Source organism: Armigeres subalbatus, chromosome 2, assembly GCF_024139115.2.
Source record: "Armigeres subalbatus isolate Guangzhou_Male chromosome 2, GZ_Asu_2, whole genome shotgun sequence".
Taxonomy (NCBI): domain Eukaryota; kingdom Metazoa; phylum Arthropoda; class Insecta; order Diptera; family Culicidae; genus Armigeres; species Armigeres subalbatus.
In genome coordinates, this window is record NC_085140.1 from 101,696,797 (window position 1) to 101,720,949 (window position 24,153).

Genomic DNA, 24,153 nt, shown 5'->3' on the forward strand with positions numbered 1-24,153 from the left:
GTTCAAGCGTTAACCATGTTAGTGTATGTATTACACAAATTTCAACATAGTATTAGTGTGAGCATCAAAGTATATTCTTGCATAATGTTATGATGTGGTAAAAACTGTAAAGTATGTACAATTCCAATTCTTCGAGTCGATTTTTACTTACCCCCTACTTACCCCTTTTTTCCACTTCCACCAGTGTACCTTATATACAAACCTTACAGATCCCAAGACGAATCGATTAGGGCGAAAATTTTGCAAATCGGTCAACCCGTTCGTGAGTTAAATTCATTTTTATTATATAGAAGAAGATGCTATCTATTTTTGGCACCAACTTTGTCGTTTCATACCCAAATCGTGAAGACTCATTCCACATCCTCGCTCATGTATCCTGACAAGGACCTGAATCCAAAACTTCGAAATAGTAACCATAAGCGAGAAAAATTAAACTGGGACAGAAAGTTGGAAATCGGTCCCTCTTAATTATAGAATAATCGATAAACGTTATCAAACGATTTACCAGAATAAGTCGAAGCATAGTCTCAAGAAGGTCACAGCCGCGCGCGTATTGGCGACCAACAACAGAGCACGCAATGTCCTCAAGCGCCTCGTGTGAATATACATTAGCTATCTGCATATCGACGTCGATGAGGGCGACCGACGTGGATAACATGCAAACGCGCTATTAACTGGGCGATTAATAATTCAGAAGATTGCATAAACTCGATACCTAGCGGTCGTAATACCTCTATCTTTCGGTGCAGGGTCCACGAGAGGAGCGAGGGAAAAGCGCTGCCAAGAAGCAGCGTAAAATATCGTAATGTCCACCCGACAACGAGTGGCTTAAAATGGGAATATGTTCCCAGCTGCAGCGAATAAACCAAAAGACGAAATATTGCGTGCGATAGTAAACCGAGGATTGAAATTCAAAACTCGCGCAAGTTCGTTGGCACGCCATCGTTCAAGTCTGTTCGACAAGCCGTGCCAAGGCTTGCGCTCTCCCACCGCTCGCGCTCCACAGCCAGGTTAGGTATGTAGGCAGGTACGTGGTGAAAGAAAGGAAAAAATGGGGTGAACCTGATATTGAAGCTTTTGCTGGGTAGGTACACCTACAGCGAGCGATTTAAATAAATTGTTTCCATTTCAATGGATGCGGGTTCGGCACCGCATTCCCGACAGGCTCGCACCCTTCGCCATGCACCCATTGAAGTGCGTTGCGTATCCTGCTGGGTGGTGCTTCTAGCAAAAGGGAGTAGATTTATCAAAAGTCATCTCCTTCGCGCTCCACTTTAGACTCGTTTGCGTCTTCCCGGGGTCCGTGGGCTACGCTGAGTTGTACAACAAAAAACACAATCTTAACCCTCGATTAAAGAAAGAATAGATGATTTAAAGCAGTTAAACTGCGTTGTTAAAGGGTTCTTTTGATTGAAAGCAAACAGAATAGATACAGATAAAAGATAAAATGGAAGCTTTTAAAGGTGAATGCAAGGATTGATTTGGACAACATCAGATCTCTTTCTTTCATTTAATGATGTAAGGTTTTCCTGGGTGAGCTCTCTCCACACTGTCATCATATATGATGATACTATCTTTTACAATTACGATGAATTGAAATCGTTATCTCTTAGAAACGTCAAGGTCGTAACACATAGTAAATTGTGAAAAATGCATAATGGGAAATAATTCAGGGTGCTGGGTGATATCAGCTTCTTTCCAATTTATTTATTCAAATTTATACGTTGCATATCAAATCATCTCTCGAACATTGAAACCTCATCTGTCACTTTATTCGTCATCGCCGGGAATAAGCATTTCCAATCGCCAAATCCGTTTTTTCCTACATTCATTTTCGGAACCCGTTAATCCGAAAGCCCCAAAAGGCCATCCCGGACAGAAGGTCAATCGCTTCAAAGCCATTTGACTCTCCTCCAAATGGATTGGAATTAAAAGATGTATCACACCTATTCCCTTTTTCCTATTCATTTGCAATCCACTTCGGTCGTGAGTTCATTAACCATCCCATTACCAACGTTCGAGAAACGATCCTACGCCAGCATCCCCACATCTCTTAAGACGAATCCATCGGGTGCACCAGGTAATAGGAGAAGAAGAGGAAAAATTAAAAGTCAGCAGCATGAGCTCCGGAGCGAATCGAAAAGACCTCTTGTGTCTTGCTGCCTTTCTTTGGAGAAACGATGTTGTCAAAAACCTGTCAAAATAGCTCCACGGAATTATCTTTTTCCGCTTCATTTCGGTTCGCGTCCTCGTCTTCTTCGGGACCGTTTTCTTTATACCAACCGGGGACCAGTTGATCTTGATTTTCTGGAATGTTAAATCTATTTTTCCCTTTCCTGCTGTTCTCCTCCCCTGCCATTAGGGAGATGTTGTCTCCTATGAGTGGTACAACGTGACTTGGAACTATCTTCGTAACAATAGTTTTGGGGTCGAGTCTGGATATTCGTTGCTTTGTTGATCATTTGAATAGCTTATATTTGCAATGCAACTAATTTAGTGAATGGTGAATTAAATTTGAAAGGTCTTTTCAGAAAAGAAATAGATTTTAACAGTTGAATAGTTCCCGAATATGAGCGAATAATAGTGGTGGCCGGGGCTGGTTGGCCGAGTGGCTTTTGTGAAAATGCTTTAACCCTTCCAGGACGACTTTTTACTACGTATTTAACGTACAAATTTGGGTTTCTTCACTTGATCCTGTCAAAACTAGTATAGAAAGGACTGAAAAGGCATTTCTTGGATGTTCTAGGCCGTCCAAACTGTTCTGGAGTACAAACCCTCGAATGTATTAAAAAATATCTCTAAAAACAAAGTGTCATAAAATTAGGGGCCGTCCATATACCACGTGGACAACTTAGGGGGGGGAGGGAGGTCCTGTGAAGTCCACGCTTGTCCATGGGGTGGGGGGTAGGGGTATAGCAAATGTCCACGTGGACTTTTTTAACATGGTAAAAATAATAATAATATTAAGCCATTCCGAACAGATTCGCAAAAATTTAATTTTTAGTATTAAGCAAATTAAATTTAATCATTTTATCCAAATAGTTATGTAAAACCAAGTTGGTAATCCTACGGCAGCGCAACTGTCTTCCACTTGTGTGAAACTAGTGATTAAAAAAATATTGAAATGAAACCTCAAACAAAATTACGGAAGGTTAGCAATATTTCCATCAATTATTCACCTAATTAACAACCCATTTTTTTCTGTTTGTTGGGTTCAAAATTACTTATTTTTCAGTCATTACTTGCAATCGTTTGCACATGTTGACAACTGTCAGATCAGAACTAAAATAAGCGGAAACCGTTGTTCGTTTTTCAAGCTGAGAGCTATCACGGAGTGCTATACAATTTTGAAAAATGTCTTACAGTGAGTTGTACGAGGCTTACAAACGATGCCATAATACTCTATCTGGGAAAAAAATTCAGGCGAACGTCAACGATCTCTGGAAGATATTTAAACAGGATACGGCTAACTTCCCGGATAACGTAAGCAGAAAAATCAAAGACCTGAAAACTTCTGCCACCACGAAGAAAATCAGCTTGCTTTCATTCTTTACAAAGGTAATATTTTTTAATCAGCTTCTAAGGCGTCAATTCTTATTTTAGTTATGAATCTAGGATCAAAAACCGAAAAGTTCGGAGCATGGCGAATGTTCCAAGGAAGGTCCATCATCGATAGAAGCACTCGAGGTAACCGCCAATGTCACTCAAACGACAGACAAACAAGAAAGCCAACTTATCGGTAAGTTGTACTTAATTACCTCGTTAACTAACAATCTTCAAAACATCTTAAATGTGACAAAAACGTATAGATTTGCAAGGTAGCAGCAGCATCGATGTTAACGATGATGATGCCAGCTTCCCAACACCTGCGCAGGACAAACTGAACCGCGAAATTGTTGTCCTCGAATCTGAATTAAACGCGGCCCTGCTGTCTAGAGATTCAGGGCTTTCCGATAGCTCTGTTCATGATCGTGTCATTAAACTTCGCAAAGGTTTGGAGATGAAAAAAAAAGATTTGAAACGAAAACAGTTGAAAGCACGATTGGAGCGGAAATATCGTAGTAACCGGAAGACATCTCTTGAAAAAATAGTCAGTAAGGACCCCAAGTTGGCTGCATCGCTAAAAGTAGACATACTAAATATAATTTCAAATGAGCTTTGTTTAAATATTTTTAAATTTTGCTGTTCTAGATTCGTCAACAGACAGGTAGACCACGTTTAGAGAATGATCAACCGGAGCTTTTGTCAGCTATCGTTGAGTTGGCAATGATTGGAAGCGCAGCTGATGAAAGACGGCGATGCGAACAAATCCGAACGTGCAAAACACTTGACGAGCTGTATAGTGCTTTGGAAAAACAAGGTTTTTCGTTATCAAGAAGTGCTGCCTATCTTCGCTTGCTGCCCCATGATGCACGCAATTCAGAAGGAAAACGGCATATCAAATCTGTTCCGGTGAGACTTTGCAAACCGGAAAATGTACAGCATAAATCCCATTCAGACGGCAAATTTTGCACTGCTATGATTAGGTAACGAATCATACATTTTTATTGAAATGAAATTTGAATTCACTTCTATTTTATTGTTTTCAATTTTAGATCAGTAGAGACACTTGCCTCGATTTTAGGCCAAACCCAGGTAGCGATGCTCTCACAGGATGACAAAGCACGTGTTCCGATTGGCATCACCGCGGTTAACAAACAGGCGCCATTTTTGATGAGTGTCGAATATAAAGTTACTTTACCGGATCATGACTGGGTAGTTGCCGCCAGGGACAGAAAAAGTCATTTTAACTACACTCAAATAGCCGACATCCAACACACAATCAAGTTGCTAGTCCTTCCCGAATTTGAATGTGCGAATGAATAGGACGGCATGTGCACAAACAGCAGCAAGCGTCGACTTTCGGTGTCAGCGTTGTTTTGTGCGGTGTCAAAATGAATCTTCAGTTTGGCACATTGATATTCAATTTAAAATCTCAAAATATGAATATCATTTTATAATGGAGTGCATGGATTCAACATTTTGAAGTCAGATTTCTAAAATATATGCATCTGTCTAGTATATAAAGTAAAATAATCATTATTTATCGGTACAAATCAACCGCAATTCAAAATATTCATTTCAGCCCCGGTAGATATTCATTTTTTACGCTCGATTATCAATCGGCTATTGAGGATCGGGCGGTAAAAAAGGTATGGAAATTTGACAGCATGCTGCGAGATGTTCGTGCCTGCATTGCCGAGCGTCTGATCAAAACAAACACGAATCAATGACGAAGCTGCCTACTGAGCGTCGATGCAACTGATAGTAAAACGAAGATTTCCGTCCTTGGTTGCCGCACGTCATAAACTGATTCCTAGTGTATACGCAGGCATAGTTATATCCAACGATCAGATTAATGGAGATCCCGCTGCTGTTTCTTATTCAGGCCCCACCTTCATTGCCATCCGAAGCGGTAAACATTCCACGTCAAATGCTGGAACTCATGCTTTTGATTTTGACCTCCTTCTCGGTATGCCAGAATTTGATGCGATTCTGAAAGGTAGGAGATTTGGTATTGTAGATAAAATCAATCCTTTTGTATATATTTTTTTAGATAACGGTCAAGTGAAGCCTGTTGTTATTCTCTCGGTCGATGGAGGACCGGATGAGAACCCACGCTACCCGAGAGTGATTGAGCACGCAATCCAGCACTTTCGCAAACACAATCTTGACGCTCTGTATATTTTCACGAACGCACCTGGTCGCAGTGCTTACAATCGAGTTGAACGAAGGATGGCTCCGTTAAGCCGTGAGCTTTCAGGAGTAATTCTGCCTCATGAGCATTTTGGAAGTCATCTAGACAGTCAATGCAGAACGGTTGATTCAGAATTGGAAATAAAAAACTTCCAGTATGCGGGAGAAGTGTTAGCAGAAATTTGGAACGGCATGGAGATTGATAGTTTTCCTGTCGTCGCGAAATATCTGGAAAAAGGGTCCGAAAAGACATGCAGCTCAACAACAATGGCATTTATTTATTTATTTATTTAGTATACATCAACAGGCTTGTTACTGCCCCAATGATATTTAATTTAAACACAAAAACAAGTAATTCAAGGACACAAACAAATCTCTCATGGTCAAGTGATTAACGTGAACAATACAAAACAAAAATAAAAAATAAAAAAGCTATCACTAGTTCTGGGCGTTAAAAACAGAAGCGAATCTTCTTTTTAAAATTTCACGTGATAGATGGAAGTCAAAACTGATGCCACACGATTGAAATTTCGTTGCAAGCCAATTATAGCGCTTGCCAGTCCATAATTTGTCCTACGATACGGTGGTCGTAACAAAACATTATTTCGCAGCATCCGTGGCCTGACATTCAGATCGATGAGTTGGAGAATGGTCTCACAATCTGTTCTACCTTGGAGAACATCGGCGATGGTCAAAGCTCTGGAAACATTTCTTCGCACTCTGAGGGTTTCAAGTTCAATCAAGCGACATCGGCTCTCGTAGCTGGGTAATCGAGCGCAAAACGAAGAAACCGACGCTGGATCGATTCGATGCGTTCTTCGCCGTTATTATAAAACGGACTCCAAACTGCAGAGCAGTATTCTAATGTGGATCGTGCTAGCGAACAATAGAGCGATTTCAGGCAATGAATGTCAGTGAAATCTTTCGCAATTCTGAAAATGACTCCAAGAGATCTAGATGCCTGGTATGGTATGCATTGCATGTCAGAGAGAGTCAATATTTCCTACAGGTAATGTTTCTCTTTATTTCAAAAGCTTTTCCAATTGTCTGTGATTTTCTTCTTTGTTCAACAGATTGTCAAGTGTGATGATAAAGATTGCTGTGGATTGCTACGTAGCGATCTGAAAACTATGTTACCAAATGGTTTCTTCTCAGCACCATTTCCAATGCGACGTACACACGCGGGGTTGGTTATACCTGAACCCAGAGATGTACATGATGGAGATGCATTTCCCCCATTTCTTTTGAGAAGTGCTTCAAGCATGAAACCCAGTGCTTTGGGTTACCCAGATCCTCCTCCATTCGATCTGTACTGTCCATCGATCAGCGATCAGCTTTTGGGTATGTCTATATTTTAAAAAATATTTTTATTTTTTTGTGATATTTTGTTCTTTTTAGGTCGTATATGCGTTGAATGTGGAATGTATTTCGCATCGAAATCGAATGTAGCTCGCCACAAAAAAGACGCTCATGGTCAGCGGATTTACAAAAAGACGCGTCCTTTGCAAATATTGCAAACAAGTGCTGTGTTGATGTCGAAGGCCATATTGATGTACTCTGGTTGGACAAAGACACGGTTGAAGGTACAGAAAGCTTCTACCAAATTGTCGACGAACCAGACGTATGTGTAATTGATAATATTCCACAGTGGGCAAGATCACCATGGACTGTATAAGCATTGCAAGTTTTGTACTGGCAATTTATCACATTTTGATTGAATTCGTTTTTGTTTTATTCCCATAATGGATTTTTTTTGTTTAATTTTCCTTTGAATAAATTTTCTATGTATTAAAAATGTTAAAAAAAGGGTTCAATGGGAAAAGTCCACGTGGAATTTCCATGAGGGGGGGGGGGGGGATAATTGATTTTCCACGCTTGTCCACGGGGGGGGGGGGGGGGGGTCAAAAAGTCGTTTTTTCTGTCCACGTGGTATATGGACGGCCCCTTAGTTGTATGCCCAAAAATATCCATAAGATCCCTATACATAACTATTTCAGGGTCTCCAAAAGGTCCTGGAGTATAGAATATAAGTCCAGAACCTTATATATATGTGCATCGCTAAACTCCCAGCAGATCCATTGAGCCGATAGGATTCTACTCATTACTTTTACAAACTAGTACAGGCCTGTTTTGGTTCTCCTTGTTCTTGGTTAATCTGCCTCATGCGCGGCTCGTATTCAAGAAAATTGACACTGTCAAAGCCTTGGTTGATCTTGTAAATACCATAACTGAACTGGAGAACGATTTGAAGTATCTTTTGAACAGCTTGTCCGATTTATTCACGATTTATCCGAATTATTTTGTAGTATTCATCACTGCAATAAATTGAATTTCGGCGCTAAATTTACTACACCTCATCTTTGTACCATCAGCTTGTCGTAATCGTCCGTCCGTACCTCTGATCACCGCTTCGATGACGCCTCTCCTCCAAGACTTCCGGATCTTCCCATCGACCACGAACACCAAGTCGCCCTCCTGGAGCGGTTGTCGAACCATTTCAACCGTTGGTTATTCGTCGAGAGGTACTCCTTACTCCATAGTTCCCCCATTCGGTCTGCGAACAACTGTGAGCGCTTGTACATATTCCGCAGAGTTTTTGCGGGATGCATTGGCCTCCATTTTCCCATCTGCACCAGATACCGTTCCCCGAATAAAATGGTTCAGCCTCAGTGCTTCCATTTCGTTGGAGTAAGCAAGTAGGTCAGCGGACGCGTGTTGATCATATCGGCCGCTTCTGTCAGTGTCGTCACCAGAATTTCGTCCGTCAGCTTCCTTCCATCGTAGAGTGCCCGCATTGGCTCCTTCACCGACCGAACCATCCGTTCCCAGACACCTCCCATGTGTAGGGTTAGTATTAGGTATGTAGTCGAACTGCTTACTGCTTACGGCGCCAACATTTCTCTTTACGCCGTCCAAATGTAACTTCGACCGGACCCAATAATAGCTGATGCCGACGGAGCTGAATGGCCGACCATGAGGCGTGACACGTTCGACGGGAAGTGGAGCCATTCTCGGTGAATGTGGCCGACACTTGTACACTCTACACCAGACGCATTTACTCACTACCGAGTCCACGACGTTAGGCATAAGTACGTAAGGCATAATGTACGTTACGCATAATGGACGTTTGGCATAATTCTGCCTTCTTTATGTCATGTCATTGGGTCATTTTATGCCTAACGTGCTTATGCCTAACGGGGTATACCCCTCATTACCTGCTGTATTGCCGGATGCATTTTCGGAATCTGGAACCGCTGCCGAACTGGTGCTGGATTAGTTTATGTGTGACGTCGTGGAACCGTAACAGAATGATCGGGTGCTTCTTGTCGAAGGAACTCTCCTGGCAAGCCGACCATCCATTCGCAGAACGCCTTCGTCGTCCGATAAGCTTTTGAATACCGGGCTACCCTTTTTTAACTTTTTCATTCGTTCTCCCGGTTGGCGCTTTAGATTGTTCGTTGGCGCACTCATCTCGTCCGGAAAACTATCCCATTGTCGCCAAAGAACCATTTCCGCTTGCTGGAGCTCTTCTTGCCCAAAAGTGGAGCCTTCAACGAAGGGTAGTTTACTGCAGTCGCTTCAATCAGCTGCCGTTGCTTTGCCGTAGTTTGTATGGTCACTATTGGCACTCCTCTCCCCTTTCGTCGGCATTTGGCGACAAACCGTAATACGCTGGCGGTTTCGCAACAGTTTCGTACAGCGGGAAATCGGTTCGAAGTCGATAACTTCTACCTCCATCTCTTTGGTCTCCGGTTCTTGCGCTGGCCACTCTTCTTCTGGCCGATACAGGAAAGCCGGTCCGTTAAACCACTCACCTTCACTACCGCCTTCGTCAGCTCTTGGATTTCTCCAACCCGGAAAGCAACGAATTGCTTGTAGTGGTGTTGGTCGGAATTGAGCCAGCTGCACACGGTGCTGGAATCGGTCCAGAAAACGGTTCGGCTAATATTGTAGGAGTGAGTGCCCAGCACGGTTTGGCTCATCCGGGCTCCTAGTACAGGTCCCATGAGCTCCAGGCAGGAAATCGACTGGTGTTTTATCGGTGCCACTTTTACTCGAGACATCACCAGACTGTTCCAGGGATCTGGAACTCCTCTACTTGTGGCAAAAGTTTTGTTCACCGCTTCCACAGAACCCAGGAATCGGAGTCGATTTCTTCGTCCCAGTTAAATTTGGAGCGCCAGAGATGCTGGATTATGATTTTGCCGTGGATGGGGCCCTCTTTAGCCGTGCGGTAAGACGCGCGGCTACAAAGCAAGACCATGCTGAGAGTGGCTGGGTTCGATTCCCGGTGCCGCTCTAGGCAATTTTAGGATTGGAAATTATCTCGACTTCCCTGGGCATAAAAGTATCATCGTGCTAGCCTCATGATATACTAATGCAAAAATGGAAGCCTGGCTTAGAAACCTCGCAGTTAATAACTGTGGAAGTGCTTAATGTACACTAAGCTGCGAGGCGGCTCTGTCCCAGTGTGGGCATGTAATGCCAATAAGAAGAAGAAGAAGGTGAACGGCTACAACAGTCCGAGCGCCGCCGGTTTTTCCTCTCCTAGACTTTGTAGAACTTCGGGCGAGTTGGACACCCAATTCCGGATCTCAAACCCTGATTTTTGGTGGACTAATCTAACCTCTTGTGCTAGGGAAACCGCCTCTTCTACGGTGTCGACACAGTTGTAGTAATCATCCACATAGTGTTTGTCGATCCGAATGTCGCTACGTCCATGATGTAAATGCTTGATGGATCTTCCGGCGTTTTCCGGCAGATTTAACGGTTTAACATCTCCTTCAAATCTCCACCGAATGCAATCCGCCGTTCGCGGAAGCCGAGAAGGACCCTGATTATCGGCCGAGAGTTTAGAGAGACTCCTTGCACCATCCCTGCGGCATCCATGACGATCTTCTTCGGGTTTTGGACGACGTTGATCGGGAGATACCACACTTGGGCGGCCGAAATGTGTGTACCCTTTCTGCTGATATTCCTCGATCTGTCTGCTGACGTTTTCTCGCAGGTTCGGATTCTTGTCGAGCCGCTTCTCCAGCTGCTTCATTCTCCGCAAGGCCATTGGAGAGCTGTCCGGGAACCGTGGGTCGTCTGTCTTCCACAGCAACCCGGTCTCGTAGCGTTTAGTGGTGCTTTCCAGTATTTCCCGGGCTCGTTTTTCCTCTGCTGTTTCTTGCGGTATCATCACCATCGACTCTTCCAGCGAGTAATAGCTTTTGAGAAGCTCATTGGTAATGTGTTGATGGTAGCCGATGTATAGTTGCTGGCCGCCACCATAGTGGACTGTCTGGGTTCGTAAACTATCCAGCCGAGGTTGGTACGAACTTCAATTGGCTCCATTGGTGTCCCTACTTTTGCCTTCAGTGGAGCAAACGAATGAACGTTGTTCGTCCCGATTAGCAGCTGCAGCTGTCTATAGCATGGCTCGATCGACAATCCTCTCATGTGGCCGTACTGCGCAGCACGTTCCTCATGGTCCAACCTTTGATGCGGCAACATCAGCTTTCCAACTGTATTAACCGTGTGCAGCAGCAACTTGTTGCCGGCCGCTGGACTTGTACCCGACACCCACAAACTTATTCTCCAGAACTTTTCCATACTCCAGACATTTCCAGCTCATTTGATGGTCAGCCGCTCTCGTACTCCGACTGCGCCCAGGCGACCAGCGAGCCTTTTCTCCCCAACGTGACCGACCAGCGACTTAATGAACAGCGAATTGACGAGGTGTTGCCGTAGATCCGCAGCCTCCAGGTGTCCGCAAAGTTGTTGTGCCGGCTTGCTCGATAATTTGGGAAGTTTGTAGATCAGTCCCTTTCTCGCTGACAACTGGGCCTTCGTCGGTCTGACCTGCTATTGACCCAGCCCATCTTGGTTCACGTTGTCGACTTCCTCCTGCTCGATTGCAAGGCGCCCGCCTTTGCGCTTTTATTCGTCATGGCGGTGGCGCGTTTGTTCAACCGCTCTTCTTCATTTCTTTTTACTCTTCCCTGCTTTCACATTCGTCGGTGTCCTCGTCATCCTCTGCACTGTCGTCGTCGTCCTCCTCTATCCGTTTGACGTTTTCCTTCGTCAGCTCCAACACTTTCCTCACTTGTCGTAAGACGAGTTTGTACAATCCCATTTAATTCCACCACTTAACTGTACCTTGACAGATACGTATTTCGACCTCAACAGTAAGGTCGTTTTCAGTGTCTCGTACTTGACTCGTACTTGGCGAGTCAACCTAACCAACCAAGCCATTTAACAACCTAATCTAATCAAATTTACAAGTAGTGGTTTCCTTCTACCAACTAAGTTCGATTCTACTTCCAGGTGTTAACTATAGGTTCACCTACCCTACATGGAACTCGCGGATTTGGTCGGACAGTTGCTGCTCAGATGATTTATAAATAAGCTACATTTTTCATGGCATTTCGTTCCAGGAACTACTTACTATTCACTTGACCGTTATAGTTATTCTACGGCAGTTTTCCACAAGTTTTACTTACTTGGTTCTTTCGATACCACTGACCGACGATTTATCCATGTTATTTTGTAGTACTTATCACTGCAATAAATTGAATATCGTCCTAGAACTTTAATTATTCACCAAACTAAACATTCGACTTAACCCTTATGTGAGTGACGGGGTACCTGGGTACCCATTCTGATATTGAAACTTAAATAACTTGTTGTAGGTAAGTTCAAATACTATGAAACTTTCTGACATCTCGTAGAATGTTGAGACGAAGCGACGGGCAAAGTTTGAGGTCTAGGTTGCGATTAGAGCGCTTATTAGGGGTCGAAAACTATTTATACCCCTTAAACGGGTGACGGGGTACCCGGGTACTCAACCATATAACAGTGAACCTGTATATTTATAAGAGTGTTTGATTATGTGAATCTTTGCGTATGTCGTAATGCATGTATGTATTTTTGGAAGTGTGTGTGTTTTAGAGGACACCGGGTGGCCTTCTGGAAGATCCGGAACATCCGTAAAAATGGTCAATTTGTAAATTCTATCGTAAAGCGACGGAATTTTTTTAGAACCATTTTCTGCCGAACTCTGAGTATGGAATTGATGCTTTGACCCACATACGAACCATTGTGTCCACTGGGTGGTCCCACGGAAGATCCGGAACATCCATAAAAATGGTCAATTCGTTAATTCCATCGTAAAGCGACGGGATTTTCTTACAATCATTTCCTGCCGAATCCTGAGTATAGATTTGCTGTTTTAACCCACATACGGACCATTGTGTCCATTGGGTGGTCCCCTGGAAGATCCGAAACATCCGTAAAAATACCCAGCCAACACAAAGTCGCATATGCTAGCGAATAAGTGTACAAGGTGGAGGCGATATAGGCGCATTCATCCATTTGACTGCATGCAAAGTGCACGTATATGGCCTCCACTTTGTACACTTATTCGCTATGATATACGATCTTGTGTTGGCTGGGTAGTCATTCGTAAATTACATCGTTGAGCGACGCGATTTTAATAGAACAACTTTCTGCCGAACCTTGAATATGGAATAGATGCCTTACCTCACATACGGAACATTGTGTCCACTGGGTGGTCCCCTGGAAGATCCGGAAAATCCGTAAAAATGGTCAATTAGTAAATTTCATCGTGAAGCGTCAGATTTTTATTTTAAACCATTTGTTGCCAAACCCTGAGCATGAAATTAATGCTTTGACCCACAAACGGACCATTGTGCCGTTTAGCAGGTCCTCTGAAAAATCCGGAATTCCCGTAAAAATGTTCAATTCGCAAACTGAAGCGATGGGATTTTTATAAAACCAATTTTTGCCGAACAATGTTGGTCAAAGCATCAATTTCAAACTTAGGGTTCTGCAGAAAATGGTTCTAAAAAAAATCCCACCGCTTTAGAAGGGAAAAATCGAATTTACCATTTTTACGGATGTTCCAGATCGACCGAGTGGACACAATGGTCCGTATGTGGGTCAAAGCATCGATTCCATGCTTAGGGCTCAGCAGAAAATGGTTCTGAAAAATCCCCGTTGCTTTACAATGGAATTTACGAATTGACCATTTTTACGGATGTTCCGGATCATCCATGGGACCACACAGTGGCCTGAACACACACACTTCTCTGAAACCACACTCACACACATGCGCATACATAGACACAGCGATACACACCAACATACACACATACAAACACCCACAGACACATAAATGCCCATTGTAAGGGTTAATTTTCCAATGGCGAAAACTTTATTTACCTTTTCGTACCCTTGTTTGTGTCTTTGTTTCTTTCCGCTACATTCTACTCTCACTCACTCTTGCTCTATCTACTATTCACGCGCGAGCTGTCATGCACACCAAATTTTTTCGCCGAAATTCAGCATAATTTTGCTGAATTTTGCCGAACTGAATGATCAGCAATCATTTCAGCAAAAAAAAGTTACTGAAAATTTCAGCGAAGTGAAAGTCATTTCATGTGACAGCTATTTGCTGAATCATTAGCAAATCCAAATAGTTCGCTGAAATTTCAGTAGATTCGGCCACTATGGAATTTGACAGTAGCTTGCTGAAGTAATTAGCGTTAGCTTGCTTGAAGTAATTCAGCAAAATATAGCCAACTGCTGATATAATCAGCTTTAAACTACCAATCAATTAATGAAGAAATGAAAATATGTTTTTAAGGTTTATTTTTTTATTTATTCACCTAATTGACCTAAATATATCAAACATTATCCATAATTTAAAATGAATGCAGTGAACATTCATGTTGTGGAAAGGAATGACCAGGATTGTCCCAACGATCTCCCAGATTGTTTGCGCTGACTCGCCGACTGAAAAATATTTATAAAAATAATTATCACGTGACTGTTTTCCACTTGGTTCTTCATCAATATGAAGTATGCGGTACAGATATTAGGTTATGTAATACTTACAGGAATGAGGATTCGTGTTGGATTGAAAAATAATTTCACACATCACACAGCACAATAGAAATCATAATTAAAATGGCTACTTTTTTCTGAAGTTTGACAGTAACTTGTCAGTCGATGGAAAAAACTGATCGTTCAGTAAAGTATGCTGATTTTCTGTAAACTTCATAATTGCTGATTTTCTACAGTAAATCAGTTTGCTGAAAAACTTTTTAAGAATTTGGTGTGTGTTGTAGCTATGTTGCGCGTTAAGCATGTTCAACGTGGCGTCGCAGCTTGAAGTTCAGTGTGGCGTCGCAGCTTGAGCAGCTCGTATTTGAGAAAATTGGGTTTACATGATGCGCATATGCTTTTTGAACCGGTTTGGGATGTCCCGACGAAGAAGACACTGCCAAAGCCTTGGTTGATCTGGTAGATAACGTGGGCTGAACTCGATATCGTTTTGGAGTACCTCTAATATCTCGTATTCAGAAGATATCGATTCACATAATATGCGTATGCTTATTGAACCGAAATGTCCCGACGATGAGGACACTGCTGAAGCCTTGGTATCTGGTAGATCACGTAGGCTGAACTCGACAATTTTTTGAGCACCATGAACGTCTCGTTTTTATGAAAATTGGGCTAGCTTAAAGCACACATACACACACACACAAAATAAACAGTGTTGCTAAATAGAGTGGTGGCAGATCCAACAAACTTTAAGATATTTGTGGTTGTTGTTGATCAAGGATGGAGAATCGGGCAAATCTCGCGTTCCAATCTACCAATGCACCGCGGAACTGTCAATCCTGCGATCGTCCTGACGTGGCAGAAAGCGAGATGGTCCAGTGCAGCGTATGTAAGCTATGGGAGCACTTCGGATGTGCGGGCGTTGGCGAGGAGATTAAACATGTGAATGTCAGGTATGTCTGTAGGCAATGTGCTACCAACCAGGGAACCTCAACCGGAGGTGCTCTGCAAGTAAATATTGAAGATAAGCGGAAATCCAAAGGATCGAAGGCGAGCTCCAAAGCAGCATCGAAAAAAAGGAAAACGCCCCTTGACCCACCGAAAAGTATCAGTTCCAGCATCCGCGCCAAGCTACTAGAAGAAGAACTGCGGCTTATCGAAGAGGAACGGCAGTTAAAGGAGTTGGAGCTACAAGAGCAGGAAGACATTAAACAACGGCAGCTAATTGAGGAAGAGCGTAGATTGGAAGAAAAACGACGACTCGCAGAAGAGAAGAGCAACATTCGTGAGCGAAAATTGCAAGAATAACTAGCACTAAAAAGAAAGCAGATGCAAATTCGCAAGGAATCCTTTGAGAAACGGCAGGCGGTTATCCGGCAGGCAGCCTCGGCAAGTTTCAGAGGTAGTTCAATCGGAGACTCGAATGAAAAGGTGAACAAGTGGCTGAATTCACAAAACAATGTTGGAGGATCCATAGAGGAACTGGAAGGCGACGGCAACGATGAGGAACGATCTGCCGATCATGACCCCAGAATGGTTCCGATGGACCCAACAAACGTGGACCCCAAGCTTGCAGCACTTTCGATCGTGCCAGACTCCAACAGACTTTTCTATCCAGTTGCTCAATCAGCGCAAAATTTGCCAAGCCCTCAGAGAGCTGTGCCAACTCACATGCTCACTCAAGTGCAGATCGCCGCGAGGCAAGTACTGGGAAAGGATCTTCCGGCATTCGGCGGAAAACCAGAGGAGTGGCCAATATTTATAAGCAACTTCGAGCAATCCACGGTCACCTGCGGATACACCGATGCGGAAAATCTTGTCCGGCTCCAACGGTCTTTGAAAGGAGTTGCTCTTGAATCTGTACGAAGTCGTCTTCTGCTACCAGCAAGTGTGCCACACGTCATAAAGACCCTGCGCACACTATACGGAAGGCCGGAACTCATCATCCGATCACAAATGATCAAGATTCATCAGTTTCCCGCTCCCAGACATGATCGATTGGAAATACTAATCCAACTCGGTCTATCGGTGCAAAACCTCGTAGATCATCTTTAAGCGGCAGGGCAAATCGATCATCTCTCAAATCCAGCTCTTATGCAGGAACTTACATATAGAGAAATTACCTGGATCAATGCGGCTAGACTGGGAAATTTACAAAAACAAAAATCTGCCAGCAAACCTTGAGACTTTCGGCGAGTTCATGTCTGGATCAGTAACGGCAGCGAGCGAAGTTTCATTTGAACTTCCAGAGGTAGGCGCGTCAGCAAGAAGCGACAAACGAAGATCAAAAAAAACTGTGAGTGTTCATGCACACACTGCTGAACGGAATCCTTCATCAGTAACTGGTGGTTCGTCTGTAAACAACAGTATGAAAACAGGAAAGCCATGCGTAGCATGTGGACGGAGTGGACATCGAGTGGCAGAATGTCATCAGTTTAAGGGCGCTACTTTAGATGAAAGGTGGAAGTTGGTCAAACAACAAAATTTGTGTCGAACTTGCCTTAACAGTCATGGAAAATGGCCCTGTCGCTCCTGGAATGGTTGTGGAACTGAAGGATGTCGGCAGAAACACCATACACTTCTCCACACATTCTCCCCCTCTCAGGAAAACGTTGGTATGTCAGCCAGTCACGTGACCTCAAAGGACTTGAAGTGGCCTTTATTCCGCATTGTTCCCGTAGTCCTGTTCAGCAACAGTGCCACTGAAACAATATTTGCATTCATCGATGAGGGCTCTTCTTACACTCTGTTAGAAGAATCAGTTGCACATCAATTAGGAGCTAAAGGACAGCACGAACCACTCACACTGCAATGGACTGGCAATGTGAAGCGTAAGGAAACAAAATCACAGCGTTTACAGCTTGATATCTCAGGTGAAGGTGGTGTATCTCGTTACAAGTTAATTGATGTTCGAACAGTTAGCAGACTTGTACTGCCTCAATCGCTAAACTATCGAGACCTGGCGAACCAATTTCCCCATCTACGAGGTCTCACTTAAAGACTACGAGCTTGTCCAACCCAAATTGCTGATCGGACAATTTGATACTGTGCGCCCCTCTCAAACTTCGAGAGGGAGGGTTGACGGATCCAATCGGTGCTAAAAAATGTAGACTGGGGTGGATAATCTACGGTTGTATATCTAAGCGCTCCTCTCCAACGGCTATCGTCAACTTTCATGTTGGAACGGTATCTGATCCCGACCGAGAATTAAACGAGCAACTACGCGACTATTTCACACTGGAGAATGTAGGAACTACATGAGTTTCCGGAATCGGATGAAGAACAACGAGCGAAACGACTATTGGTAACCACGACAAGGCGTATTCCAAATGGAACGGGATATGAAACTGGACTATTATGGAGAACAGATTGTCCGAGCTTCCCTGATAGTTATCCTATGGCGTTACGTCGGTTGGAGGCTCTAGAGCGAAAGCTTCAGAAGGAACCGATGCTAGAGCGACGTGTTCGAGAACAAATTTCGGAGTACGAACGTAAAGGATACGCACACAAAGAAAATTTGGAAGAATTGACCTCCGTCTGTCCTAATCAGGTTTGGTACCTGCCATTGGGGGTCATCGTTAATCCAAAGAAGCCTGGGAAGTGCTGCTAATCTGGGACGCAGCAGCGAAAGTTTGCGATGTCTCTTTCAATTCTAATCTTCTCAAGGGCTCTGACCTGCTGTCACCCCTTCCGAAAATTCTCTATCAGTTCCGCCAATTTCCCGTCGCTATATGCGGTGATTTGATGGAAATGTTCCATCAAATAAAAATTCGAGCCCCCGATTGTCAGTCACAAAGGTTTTTATTTCGTGACAATCCCTCTGAGCATCCCAATGTGTACGTGATGGCAGTTGCTACGTTTGGCTCAACGTGTTCTCCAGCTTCTGCACAGTATATCAAGAACCTTAATGCAGAAGAGTGCTCCAAGGAGTTTCCTCGAGCCGCTCTAGCTATAAAGAACAAACACTACGTAGATGACTACCTAGACAGTTTTCGAACAATCAAGGAAGCCATCGAAGTAGTTAACGAAGTGAAGTTAGTACATTCACTGGGTGGATTCACACTCCGGCACTTCCTGTGCAACTCCAACGCTACCCGACCAGTAGATAGTAACAGATTTATATCAGACCCTGTTATTCTGTTACAGCAGTTTTTTATAACAGCGGTTGTTATAAAACATGTACCATTGGTAGTTAATATAACAAAAATTGTATCAAAATCTCTTCTAGTTTTAACAAGATTGTTACTAAATATGTTATTAATTGAACAAAAATATAACTCGTTGTGTTACATAAAAAGTGGTGAAAATAGCATGTACTATAGCAAATTATGTTCCTGAAAAGATTACGATTATCCATAATGTAGGCAATTAAGTTTGTCTAGCTGGTTCAACTTTGGATGTAGATTCAAGTTATACTGTAGGTGATACCTCACTTTTTTTCCAATTCCTATCTACCAAAAATGTAGGCAATTTTTTTTCGGCAGAAATAAACATAACACATTATGTTATAATCATGTTATGACGATCATGAAATTTTATTTCCTCCATCTTTGGCAGACAATTTATAACAAAATTATTGCAAGTTTTGTTATTTGTAACACATATTGATATAATTGTGATAAAATTTTGTTATGACTAACTAGTCGGGTAGAACCGAAAAGCATGGATCTTGAACGAGGTGACAAGTCGGAATCGGTGCTTGGCATAAAGTGGATTCCTCGTGACGATGTGTTTGTGTACACGCTTGGACTCAGAGAAGATCTTGAGTACATAATTGCAAAGGATCACATTCCCACAAAAAGAGAGATTGCCCGTGTAATAATGAGTCTGTTTGACCCCCTTGGGTTCATCGCCTTCTTCCTTGTGCATGGCAAAATCCTATTGCAAGATACTTGGGCAAAAGGTATTGAGTGGGATCAAAGGATACCAGATGATATCAACGCACGCTGGCAGCAATGGTCAAACCTCTTTCAACAACTAGACAACCTTCGCATCCCCCGATGCTATTTCCGGTCCCCTATCCCGGAAAGTTTTAGCGGACTTCAACTCCATCTATTCGTCGACGCCAGCGAATCCGCTTATGCTTGCGCTGTATATTTTCGCTTGGAGACAGACACGGGTACCCAAGTATCACTTGTTGGAGCAAAAACTAAAGTAGCTCCGTTGAAAACGCTTTCGATTCCCAGACTAGAACTAAAGGCAGCCGTCTTAGGAGTTCGTCTACTTTACACTATCCAAAACCAACACGAGTTCCCAATTTGTCGCCGCTACTGCTGGAGTGATTCTGGAACAGTGCTCGCCTGGATTCGTTCCGATGATCACCGACGATTCCATAAATTCGTCGGTGTCCGAATTGGTGAGATCTTGACGTCCACGGTGCCTTCAGAATGGAATGGGTTCCAACGAAGCTCAACGTCGCCGATTTAGCTACGAAGTGGGGTACCGGTCCACAACTAACCATGGACAATACTTGGTTCCAAGGACCATTTTTCATCCACGACTCGGAGGATAAATGGCCACAGCAGCGACCGAGCCTTCCGACAGTAGAAGAACTTCGACCGGCCCACTTGCATTTAGTCCATTTCGAACCACTGATAAACTTTGCACGATTTAGCAGCTGGACCAAATTACATCGTTCAGCAGCATACGTCCTACGTTTTGTCAACAACGTTCGGCGGAAGAAACAAGGACACCGATTAGAGCTGGGCGTACTCAACAGCGAGGAATTGCGCCGAGCAGAAGAAATGCTATGGAGGTCGGCACAACTCGAGACATATCCAAATGAAATGAACATTCTCAAATCATCGCAAGGTTCACCTGAACGCCACCACAATGCGGTGGAGAAATCCAGCGATCTCTATTCGAAGTGGCCCTTTCTTGATTATGAAGTAGTCCTGCGAACTCGCGGAAGGATCGAAGCTGCACCGTACACTACAACAGAAGCTAAGTTCCCCGTGATTCTTCCAAAGCGGCATGCAGTAACTTTTCTGATTGTTGACTGGTACCATCGCTACTACCGTCATGCCAATCGCGAAACTATCGTGAACGAGATCCGGCAGCGCTTCGACATCCCGACACTGAGACGACTACTGGATAAAGTAATGAACGATTGTGTCTGGTGTCGAATAGTGAAAGCTGCCCCAAATCCACCTATAATGGCTCCACTCCCTGAAGTACGTCTGACAGCTTTCATACAACCATTTACGTTCACCGGGTTGGATTATTTCGGTCCGATACTGGTGAAAATGAACCGAAGTAACGTTAAAAGGTGGGTAGCTCTCTTTACCTGTCTTACTACTAGAGCAATTCACTTAGAGTCGGTACATTCATTGAGTACGGAGTCGTGTATCATGGCTGTTCAACGATTTGTCTCTCGTAGAGGCCTACCAAGAGAGTTCTGGACCGACAATGCTACCTGTTTCCAGGGCACGAGTAATAAGCTCAAGATGATCTCCGAAGCTACAAGGAAGGCCTTAGCGGAAAAGTTTACTACATCCTATACAACATGGAAATTCATCCCACCTGCAGCACCACATATGGGGGGAGTATGGGAGAGACTCGTACGCTCAGTGAAAGTAGCTATTGGTACGATCACAGATTCTCCACGCAGACCCGATGACGAAACACTGGAAACTGTTCTACTGGAGGCAGAGGCAATGATTAATTCTAGACCTCTCACTTACGTCCCATTGGAGTCTGCGGACCAGGAAGCCTTGACACCGAACCATTTTTTACTGGGAAGCTCATCGGGTAGAAAATTTATGCCCACAGAGGATATTGATGTCTGTTCAGCCCTCCGCAGTAGCTGGAAGCTGGCGAGGTACATCACCAACAGTTTTTGGAATCGGTGGCTCAAGGAGTATTTGCCGGTCATCACGCGCAGATGTAAATGGTTTCAGGACGTAAAGGATATTGCCGTAGGAGACTTGGTGCTAGTGGAAGATGGAAAAATAAAAAACCAATGGATTAGAGGACGAATCGAAGAAGTATTTCCCGGACGAGATGGTCGAGTACGACAGGCTTTAGTGCGGACGTCGACAGGAGTCATGCGTAGAGCAGCAGTGAAGTTGGCTGTTCTGGACGTCTCAGATAAGTGTAAACCCACCCAAGAAGTTCCAGAGTTTAAGCTAGGTTTACGGGCGGGGGTATGTGCCGACGCCGATGTGCCCTCGTCACGACAACACTGCCTACTGTAGTACTACGACCGATTCTGCTATAGTAAGTGATCGATGAAATGTCAGCTGTCATGATAAAGCTAAATTGAAAGGCCGAATGAAAGCTGAAGCAACGAAGCAAATAGTTTCTAAAATATTGAATTCGATAAATAATCTTGGAGAATTATCTCTATAATTACGGTGAATATATATTCAACTTGATCAAAGTGTATTCTAGAATTTACTGAGTTGAAACCTTTTATACTTTTACAGTAGATACGCGATCAGCTATACAGTTCAATCAAGTTCAACCGTTCATATAAATGCGTTATATTTCTCGAAGTGAGGTTGATTAGACTTACATCTATTAAATCATTAATTATAGTTAATTGAATTTATAGAAAGAACGGTTGTAACACAGGGACAGTTAAATTCAACGCCATACTTGGCCTTTGTATGGGTCACCAAATATGTAAGTAGCATTAAGTAAGGCACAGAATACCCAATAAAAGCGACTTTATTGTTCTAGCTTAAGGTGAAGGTGGGTTGAGTACCAAAACAAAGCTTTGAAAGTGTTGGTACAATAAAAACTGTCACATATTGTAATAGTATTGGTATTGGTTTATAAAAAAAGCAAAGAATATTAGTAGGGTGGTTCAAAAAACGACCCAGCTCCACCACGCTCAATCGATTACGTCCCATGCTCCGAGTGTATGCCAAAAGCCAATTTGAACAAAAACTGACAAGCCGGTTCAAGTTCGTATGAAAGCTAAACCTTTCATTACACTGACTACACTGCCGTAATCTGGAAAAGTGACGTAACAGCCATTTTACAACATGCATGTTTTCCATTTTTCTGTTAAAGAGCTCGATGAGTAGTACTCAGGGGCAGCAGGGACTATGTCCAAGGGCTTGACGACCCCTCCCCATGGCCACTGCGAGTTAGGGGGCCTGCCTAGGATGTGGTGGGGTTTGACAGTGGGCTCTGTTAAACCTCTACAAAAAGCTGCATGTGTCCATAAGCAGGCCCTATCAAACCCAGTCAACACATGAACGTATATGGTGTCGTGTAGGATGCTGGAGTGCAGGCGATAGATGTACTTTTCCACACAACATGTATGTATATCGTCTCCAATTTAGCATCTTGTATTGCACCATGTGCGATTTTATGTAGACTGGGAAGCGAACGTGTGCCGCTCAAAGCGCACAAGCCCAACACGAGTGCCAACCGGCACATCAGGATTAATACCAGTGAGATCCTGATTACGGTATACTGGTCAATGCAAGTGACACACACGCGCGCGAAAGTAATGCAAAATAAACGACATGTAAAATGAACGTAAATTTACATTCTTACTTAACGTCAAATAGAGATAAAATAAGGGTTGCTGAATAACATTATTGTACTTCCAGTTGAAAACCGAAGTGAGCTCTCGCGACAATCGAGTTTTCTCCCGTTTCCTTTTGTCGCAACTACGTCGCGACTAGTGCGCATCATGGCGCACGGTGGTGGCATAGATGCGCACTAGTCACGATGCAGTTGCGACATCAGGAAATAAGGAAAAACTCAATCGTCGCGAGAGCTCACTTCGGTTTTCAACTGGAAGCACAATAGCTTTCCGATTACTATCAATTATTTTCAATTTAAATCCCGTTTCTTTTTTACTTTTCTTACGTTAATGAAATGATAACGCGGGCGCCTAATCCGAAATTCAAATGAACAATCGCTCACTTTGAGCGATTGATTGTTTATTCTCGCGAAGAATGAACAATTGAACAAATTAAGGAAATGCTAATATAATACTGCTGTGTAGAAGTTTCATAGGTCACATCACTTTCCATGGTGAATCCCGATCTATGTTACTGATTACCCCACCCAACTAACACTACTTCCTTCCCGTGGTAAATGTGGAGATGCAGAGGTATTCTCGGTCTCTAGTAGCAACAATTACCACACACTCACATTCCCTCCCTTTCCCAACTGACTGTAAGGACTTGGCCGGCGCCGTTATTGATCAACATTTGCGAGCTGCTGAAACGTGCACTTCGAGAATAGTTGGTAAATCCCAACCACTATTCACTTGGATCGTAGTGCAATTTGCACCAGTTCTGATCAATCACGGAGTAGCAACCATTGATATGTACAGTCAGTCTAAGCTAAGCTAAGCTAAGCTAAGCTAAAGAGCTCGATGAGTAGTACTCGTTAACACCATTTTTGGAAAATGGCGTATACGTCACTTTTTCAGATTACGGCAGTACAGTGCCTCTCCTCCAAACGCTGGCGAAAAGAGAACCCACATAGCTGAATGAAAACCGCACCTTGGTAAAGATCCATTGATTACGTAACGCAAAAAATAGCATTTTATACCCCGCTCACTCCTTGGCTCACTTCCATGTCACACTTTTTGTA

The 24,153-nt window shown here is 43.4% G+C and overlaps 1 protein-coding gene across 1 annotated transcript; it reads left to right on the forward strand.

Moving 5' to 3' along the window:
• The first annotated feature begins 19,976 nt into the window (after positions 1 to 19,976).
• Positions 19,977 to 21,785, forward strand: LOC134209111 (uncharacterized). The gene has a single exon (XM_062685093.1). It carries the CDS (start codon positions 19,977 to 19,979, stop codon positions 21,783 to 21,785), a length of 1,809 nt encoding a protein of 602 aa, XP_062541077.1.
• The last annotated feature ends 2,368 nt before the right edge of the window (positions 21,786 to 24,153 follow it).

Coding starts and splice junctions, on each gene's coding strand:
- LOC134209111 (XM_062685093.1), top strand. CDS start 19,977: ATGGAATGGGTTCCAACGAAGCTCAACGTCGCCGATTTAGCTACGAAG.